General features: G+C 38.2%; 1 protein-coding gene across 2 annotated transcripts in view; it reads right to left on the reverse strand.

Moving 5' to 3' along the window:
* LOC116096253 (cytochrome P450 2J3-like) overlaps positions 1–9,148 on the reverse strand; it is a 22,529-nt gene that overhangs the window by 9,593 nt on the left and 3,788 nt on the right. For both annotated transcript variants that reach the window (XM_031377880.1, XM_031377881.1), the window contains exons 2-4: positions 7,883–8,045; positions 5,713–5,862; positions 5,180–5,340 (exon numbers count right to left, since the gene is read on the reverse strand). In XM_031377880.1, the coding sequence (XP_031233740.1) occupies positions 5,180–5,340; positions 5,713–5,862; positions 7,883–8,045 (474 nt within the window). The remainder of the gene's footprint in view (positions 1–5,179; positions 5,341–5,712; positions 5,863–7,882; positions 8,046–9,148) is intronic.

Here is a 9,148-nt window from a genome sequence, read left to right on the forward strand (position 1 = left end):
TAGGCAATGACCAAGAGGGGCATTCTTACAATACTCAGTACTCAGAGGGTCTTGAATGTGTGAAGGCGGGTTTCTTCCCACACTCTCAACACACTTGAGATATTCCCCCACCTGAGAGTGGCACCAGGTGACAGCATCTAGGAAGTCTTTCCCTGATCACAAAATGCATATCTAAGTTTGGCCAGCAGAGGCCCCTGTTGCCCAGGGAAGGAAAAGAGATGCAGTAAAGACTAATCTGAAGATTTAAGAGGCTCACTGCAGCACAGACTCAGCAACAGTGTAAACCAAAGGCAGGACGGGAGTCCCAGGCTCAGCTCACCTCCTCTGCCATGTGCATAAGTAGCACTCTACAGTGTTTGATGACCCAGAGGACAAGGGAGTCAGTTGCTTTGCCTTTATCATTTCTCTTTGTTTTTGTCTCTCCTTTTAAAATTTGCATCTACATATTTTTGAATTATAGTTTTAGTTTTTCTCCCTTCATGGACTCATCTAATGTTATTTATTGTTTTTTTTAATTTATAGGCAATAACATTTCTCTTCCACAAATTGTTTTTTATATCCTATGCCTTCCCCTTGCATTTAGTAGTATTCAGACTTTGTTGACTTTATAATTAATAATTTTCTTGTATTTTTTTTTACATTTATCTAATTTTGGGGGAACTTATCACTATTGTGAAACACTTTCATTGTACCCCTCCATGCACTTTAAAAAATCTCTTGTACTTTTCTCTTCTTCCTCACTTCCTTATTAGTGAACCTTGCTTCTCTTCTCTTCTTTTCTTCCTTTCCTGGTCTTCTTCATTTATTTTACTTACTGTTAACTTAAATAAATTTATCTTTAGAGATAATTGTAAAGTATATTATCAGTTCAACAGTGACATGTTAGTGAAATATCATTGATTTTTACGTGTATTTTTATATCTGTAGAGTTTAATATCACTGCTAGGGTGATACTCACAAAGTGACACTAGCCTTCAAGAAGATGCTGTTGAATAAAGAGACAATTTCAAAGAATCCAGAAGAGATATCTCAACCATCAGATGCACAAATGAAAACAAAAACAAAAACAAAAAGAAAAGAAAAGAAAAAAGAAAAAGAAAGAAAGAAAGAAAGAAAGAAAGACGGAAAAGGGAAAAAAGGCAAGATGGCACCTCTAAAATCATAACTCAGTTCAAACATCCGGAAACACTTTAACTCTTAGGTGAAGTGTCCAAGAGTTTTCTGATCAAAATGATCAGAGACAGGAAAGGGGCAGAAACAGGCAACGGAGTCCAGCGTGGGCTCCAGGGGCGACAGTCAGCAGCACGGAAGCAACAGGCAAAAGAAAGACAGATGTAGCAATCAAGATGAAAAATGGACAGAATCGCTGAAAATACAGCAAGGAGACTGAGATTTTATTAAAAAAAAAAAAGATCCACTTAAAGGAGAACAAAATAGTCATGGGAGGTAGAGGGAGGGAGGGTACTGGGAGGGAGAGAGGAAGGGGAGGGAAAAAGAGGGGCAGGATCAGATGTGGAAGGAGACAGGAGAGGGGAACCTGAGGTAGCTACAGGGATCCAGGAGGTTCCCAGGACGCAACAGGGATGACATTAGGGGAAATACCTAACAAAGGGGAGAAAGAACCTCAAGAGACCATATCCATTGGTTAGGCATGGCCCCTGTTTGAGGGATGGGGTCAGCCACCCATTTGAAAAATATTAACCCAGAATTTCTCCTGTCTAAAGGAAATGCAGGGACAAAGAGTGGAGCAGAGACTGAAGGAAAGGCCATCCAGAGACTGCCCCACCTAGGGATCCATCCCATTTGCAGACACTAAACCCAGACACTATGTATGCCAAGAAGTGCTTGCTGACAGGAGCCTGAAATAGCTGTCCCCTGAGAGACTCTGCCAAAGCCTTAGCAATACAGATATGCATGTTCACAGCGAACCAGCAGACTGAGCACTGGTCCCCAATGGAAGAACTTGGGGAAGGATTGAGGAGATGAAGGAGTTTGCAACCCCATAGGAAGAACAACGATATCAACCAACGAGAAACATCCTCCCCTCCCAAAAAAAAGCTCCCAGGGGCTAAACCACCAACCAAAGAATACACAACATGGAGGGACCCATGGCTCCAGTTGCATATGTAGCAGATGATTACCTTATCTGGCATCAATGCAAAGGGGGGCATTTGCTCAATGCTGTAGCATAGGGGAGTGCTAGGGCAATGAGGTGGGAGTGGGGGAATATCCTCATAGAAGCAGGGGGTAGGGAGGAAGGGATAGGGGGTTTGCAGAGGGGAAACCGGGAAGGGGGATAACATTCTAAATGTAAATAAATAACCAATAAAAAGATAGGTTTTAAAAAAAACCTTGAATCAAGCCGGGCGGTGGTGGCGCACGCCTTTAATCCCAGCACTTGGGAGGCAGAGGCAGGTGGATTTCTGAGTTCGAGGCCAGCCTGGTCTACAAAGTGAGTTCCAGGACAGCCAGGGCTACTCAGAGAAGCCCTGTCTCGAAAAACCAAAAAAAAAAAAAAAACCTTGAATCAAAAGTAAACAAAACTATACAAAAGGAAGAAAGAAAAGAAAGAAAACTCCAAAGCCACAATAGAAAACCCTAGCAATAGTCTCCACACAAAAGAAGATCTAGAAGCAAGAACACTACATTCCAACAGTGTAATGAAAACTGTAAATAATGACTAAGGTAAGAGCTGTGATATGATCAAGAGACCACCCCCAGAAATATTCATGATTGTATTTCATAAGCTGAGCTGAAAAGGAAAGGGATGGATAGAATATTCAATGAAATTATAGCAAAAAGTTTCCCCAAGTCAAAGAAACAAAAAGACATTCAACTATAAGAGGCATTTAGATTCCCAAATAAACATGACCAGATAAGAAGATCTCCATGGTCAATAAAAAGTTTAAAGGAAAGTAGCAATATTTAAAGTTTTAAAGGGTCCATTCCAGGAGATAGATCTGCAGGTAAAGGTGTTTGCTATACAAGCCTGAAAACTCAAGTTTAAGCACTGGATCCCACAACTAAAGAATAGAATTGATTCTCAAAAGTGTCTTTTGACTTCATGCTTACTACCATGTAAACGCATGGGCTGGTACACAAAGACATAATTAAATTTAAAATCTATGTTCTAATAGAAATATTCCAATGGACATACAAAGACTGAAACAGGAGACTAACATCAAACTCCTGATCAATTGCCTTCAAAGCCTGGAAAGCTGGAAATGATATATTTCAAACTGAGAAAGTAAATAACTACAAGTCATGTGTTACACATTCAGCAAAGGTCTGTTTTATAACTCATGAGGAATAATGAGCATGTCAAAAATATACAGACTAAGTCAAGTGATCACCACTAAGACACCATTGAAGAAGATAGTTAAAAGAGTGTTATACACAGAGGAAGAAAGACGGGTCTCACTCATGAGAGCACAGGAAAGAATACATTTTATGAGAACAGCTGAATACAGAAGAGTTAGGATGGAATCCGTCATGATTAACACAGTAGACAAGCACATCCTTTAAATTAATCAAGGGTAAGTAAAAACTAAATAATCTAAACAACCAGGATAAAAATTAAACAAGTGACAAAATGACTATGACTAGGGACTCCTCTCCATAATAACCTTAAATGTTAATGATCTAAGCTCATCAATAAATAGATATAGACTGATTGACTAGATGGAAAACTAGATTCAACATAGGATTACCTCCAAGAAACACACATTACTGAAAAGATACCCATAGACTGAAAGTCAAAGAAGGAAAACATCCATGAAACAAATAGCAACTAAAAACAAGCTGGAATACCTATTCTGATATTAAATCAAAACTAGATAGAGGAGATAAGGAAGACTACTGCATATTCATGAAAGAAACAACTCTATTAGAAAAATTATAGATATATATGCACCAAAATTTGGGACTCTAGCTTTCATAAAAAAACAAAAACAAAAACAAAAACAAGAATGAACATGAAGTTCAGACAGATCCTCATAGAATAATTATAGGTGATTGTCAGGACTATATGCCCAAGCCTGCATAGGTCATCCTGTATAAAAACAGCAGAGAAACTGTACTAAGAAGGAACTCAGAGCTAAACTGTATCTAGATCAAATGAACTTAATAGCTATTTGTAGAATATTCCATCCAAATAAAACAGAAAATTCTTTGTTCTTAGTAGCAAATGAGACTTTCTGTAAAATAAAGACCCAAGCCTGGCCAAATTGAAAAGAATGAAATAATCTCCTATATCCAAACAGACCATAGTGTAATAAAACTAAAATCCAATAGCAAGAAACACTTCAGGAGCTAAACAAATACATAGACTGACAAATAGAATCTTGACTAGACAATGGCTCATTAAAAGAGAGAGAGAGAGAGAGAGAGAGAGAGAGAGAGAGAGATGCTAAGCTTCTAGAATCAAATAATGATGAAAGCTTAGCCCACGAGACCATTTGAGAGAAAGTTAAAGCAATTCTAAGAGGAACATTTATATATGGATAAACATAGGACATAGATCCTACTGACATGGGAATAAAGATTGAACCCCAAAGGGCTACCTGCTATGGTATTATAATATTGATAGTTTTAAGGAATGGGCATATATATAGTGGAATACGTTTTTAATGATAACGTATGTTTTATCTCTAAATAAAAATACAAGAAAAATTAGTGGATTTGGCCACACGAACATTTAAAGTACTCACAGCAGTGAGTAACCTTAACTGAGAAATAACCAAACATCTAATCATTGAGGAAAGATTAACGAACAATGACAAAGGGCTAAAAAAAGGAGCATATAAACAGGAAGACAGCTAGGAACAATACTTGGAGTATGTATGTAAACTATGAAGGGGTAGCCTGGGAGAGGTAAAGGCAAGTCAAGAATAATATTTTCATTTCTTAAAAAAAGAGAGGAATTATGACATAAATGGATAGCATGTAAATGTTGGTACTTCATTAAAATATCATAAACATTTTAGACAGTAAGTTTTCTTATCTAAAACATCTAAATCAACAGATAAATTTGAGATGAGATAAATTTGTATCAAACTCAACTTGAAGACATTATATTTTAGTTTCAAAAGGCCCTGGAAACAAAAAGAAAGAACCTATCTGTACTTGAATCAGCACAGGTTCAATTTTCTCTTAAAATAAAAGAAGCCAGAATGCTTACATGGGTCATCACGGAGTTACCCAAGTACATGGCCTTATCCAGTAGCTTCAGCAGCTCCTGAAACCGACTGTCATGGTACTCAAACCGTTCCCCAAAGGTGATGGAGCAAATGATATTGGAAACTGCATTGTTGATCTTGAAGTGAGGATCAAAAGGCTGTCCTGGATGTGAATAAAGAAAGATGCATCTTTCAAAGACACTGGTTTGTTAATTCCATATGACAGAAAAACATCCATAGAGAACTATGTAAGGAGGTATGACCAGAGCATACTATATGGGGTCTGACAAGCATCAAGGATTCTGCTAATGCCTGGAAAGTCAGACTGACAGCCAAGCTTTAAGTTGAGCCTTTTGTTTAAGGACCCATTTAGATGCAGAACTCCTGGGGGAGAGGCATGTCTAGATACTCACTGTTCAGTCCTCAGTGCCAAGCACAGTGCAGGGCCCAGGAGAAGCACTTAGACATTTAATAGGAATCTGTCCAATGAATGAAAGGACCCCAGTCCCCTCGAGCTGCCCCATGAAATGCCTACCTCCCTCCTCTCCTATGGCCTCCACAAGGTGGTGGGCCTCCTCCTGTATGCGCTGCTCTAAGCTCTTCTTTCCCAATCCAAAGTTCCTCAGTGTCATCAGGGCAAACCTCCTTTGCTCTTTCCATATCTTGCCACTGGAGAAGATTAATCCTAGAAGGAAGAGATTCAGCATTATGGCATTGTGATTCTGTTCTAAAATTATCTCGAGCTGTATGGATACATGTGCAATGTAAAGAAGAAAGGCCAATAAGGGGCATGACAGCTGTCTAGAAAGAATATCATAAAGCAAGGAACAGAGTGGCCAGCATCTCCTGGTGGCTTGCAACATCACACCATTTAGTAAATACTTCTAATATATCTTTAATTTAGCACTCTTAGAAAAATTAAAGCCACCACGTGCTAGACCCATTCCCATGGATGGAAAAATGAGATCCAAGGATAAAGTAAAATTTTCCTGGTAACACGGTTACTAGGTAGCTATCAAGGTAGCCAATTTTAAGTTTCCCCAGAACCAACACATCTACACATCTACACATCTACACATTGTGTTTAATGCATCCATGTTTTTGTTTGGTAGATACGTTGTAAAAAGGAACCAAGCTAAAGCCATTTTGAATAAAGCTTCTATTTTGAATAGAAGTCAAATGAAGTTTAAGTTTCCAAGCCCTTCCTGAGTCTTCCTGGTTGGCAAGTAGAGATGTAAATGCTAGGCTAGTACATGCCACAGTTGAACAATCCAAGCAATGGCAACAGAATAAGTGTACCAGAAAGATGTGCTTCTAAGTAAGTCCTTTGTCCCTAAATCCTGATTTGTGGGATAAAGTATCTGTAACCTGGCATAGATGTTTTGATTTTTAAGCTTAAAAGCTCAGTAGCAGTGGATTGGGGATGGAATTAGGGGATGCAGTTCAGAAATAATCTTAATAAATTCTACATTAATTCAAATAAGGACAAAGAATTTGTTTCACTTGGATAGAATAATTTCTAGATATCTACTAAGTCCATTTGATCTATTAGCCCTCTTCTTTCATACTGGTTTACTTATAAAATGACACAATTTTATTAATGTATTTACTCGATTTTCTTTCTCATTCAATAGAGATAATACAGAAGAACATTTTAAAATCTATTTTACTCACTGTTAACCACTTATACTATGCTACCTCATTTTATGTCAACTTGACACAAGCTAAATTCACTGGAGAGGAGGGAGCCACAGTTGAGAAAATGCCTCCATAAGACAGGGCTGTAGGCAAGCTATAGGGCATTGTAGTAACTTATGTTTGGTGTAGTAGGATCCAGCAATGTGGATAATGCCAACCCTGGGGTAGTGGTCCCTGGTTTTATAACAAATCAGGCTGAATAAGTTATGAGGAACAAGCCAGTAAGCAGTACTTACCCATAGCCTCTGTATTAACTTCTGCCTCCCAGTTCTTGTCCTATTTGAGTTCCCATCCTAACTTTCATTGATGTTGAACAATGGTACAGAATTGTAATCGAAATAAGCACTTTCCTCTAAAGTTATTTTTTGTCACAGTATTTCATCCTACCAACATTAACATTAAGACATATGTTTTGCACTGTGCTTCTCATAGCAGACAACAGAGTGAATTGGTGTAGAATTAATTAATAGATTATTTCAAAGAGCAATTAGCATCTAAAATGCTGTTTGTTAGATTAAGAGATTTTAAATTTTACTTTCGATTTATGACTTAATTGATGATAATATGAAGTATTCATACTATAAGTTATAACATTGGCTAGGAACCTAGAAGGCCCATAACTATAATAATAAAGTATAAGCATCTCTAAGCAAGATGTAGAAGAGGGGGATCCTGACTTCAATCCATTTTCCTTGGGTAGAAGTCTGGATCAGGGAAGTGGAAGGGAGAGCACATTGTGCCTGGTGGCGACTGGGTGCTGTGGTTACTTCAAATCAAAGCATCTAGAGGTAGTTTTGCAAAACAGGTGGTTTTGCAGTCTCTAAAAAGACACAGTATAAGTAATATGATGGTTGTGTTCATTTAGGAAATGTGACACCTGGCTCCCATTAAAGATAACATTTCATGAAGGGATTGGTTAATGGGCTTGTTGGATAAATATGGTATATATGTGCCTTTATGTATCGTAAGAATTACAATACATATCTTATAACACACAAAAAACTTACCATTTCCATTAAAGATATGTTTTTGTAGAGGAAATATAGGGCGATTTATAAAGTTTTCATCCAGGTGAGAAAAGGCTTCTTTGATTAAAGGCAGGCTGCTTATAATCACTGAAGACATGATTCCAAAATCAAGACTGATAACATTCCCATACTTCTTCACAAACTGAAAAATATTTCAGCAGTTAGAGGTGAGCAGGCTCATATCTCTGTGTCCAGGGACGGTAGTCATGTGTGTAGCCAATGGGAATTATATTAATAGGTTCTTATATCCCTGTGAATGAAAACTTAGTTTGTGGAAATATTTTTGATTTTTTTCTCTGCTACTGTACTTAACTCAAATTCACTTCAGGAATGGAATTCATCCTATACAAATTCGCTAGCAAGAATCAATAGGAGTAGAAGGTATATCTACAGTGTGTTCTTTACAGTGCAAAGAATGCTTTAAGACACAAATTTCAATAAATAAGCAGATTCTCTAACTGAAGCATTCTTTAGTCTAGTGAAGGCAGAGAATGCAGCAAATGCCACTTGCCAAAGACCAATGTATTTCTGTACAAGTCTCCTGTAGAAAGCACCAAGTAAGCAAAAACTTCCTTCCTTCCTTCCTTCCTTCCTTCCTTCCTCCCTTCCTTTATCAATCAATATATCATCTATCTATCTATCTACCTATCTATCTATCTATCTATCTATCTATCTATCCATCCATCCATCTTTTTTTAGGCATCATTCTTTAATTATAAAAGGGAGTCATGGAAATTATTTACATGATGAAATAGTTCAGAACATCTTCAGAATGGGCAGCTTCATGTGACAGCATTTCAACAGTGATTTCAGTCAACATACTTTCCAAGAATATCACAATCTCTAAATAAGAAATAATCCTTGTCTTCTACAACTACTTTGGTGCCTCCGTACTCTGGGAATTTGTCACCAGCTTTCACACTGACCAGTTGAGTCTGTCCACTCCTTCCTTTCGCGCCTGATCCCACAGCCACAAACATTTCTTGCAGTACTTTTCCTTGAGACTTTTCTGGAAACATAATGCCACCTTTGGTTCCAGTTTTGGTGGCACTCCTTTCAAACGATACTCTGTAAAGGCCAAGAGGAGCTTTCTAAAAGTTTGACTTGTTATCTTTGCAGCTCCAGACTCTGCACTTGGACCTCTGCTGCAAGGTAGGGCAGCTCAGGACCCTACCGTGCGTGCGCGTTTGTGTGTGTGTGTGTGTGTGTGTGCGTGTGTGTGTGTGTGTGTGTGTGTGCGCGCGT

The sequence above is a fragment of the Mastomys coucha genome, unplaced genomic scaffold (assembly GCF_008632895.1).
Source record: "Mastomys coucha isolate ucsf_1 unplaced genomic scaffold, UCSF_Mcou_1 pScaffold18, whole genome shotgun sequence".
In the NCBI taxonomy this organism is placed as follows: domain Eukaryota; kingdom Metazoa; phylum Chordata; class Mammalia; order Rodentia; family Muridae; genus Mastomys; species Mastomys coucha.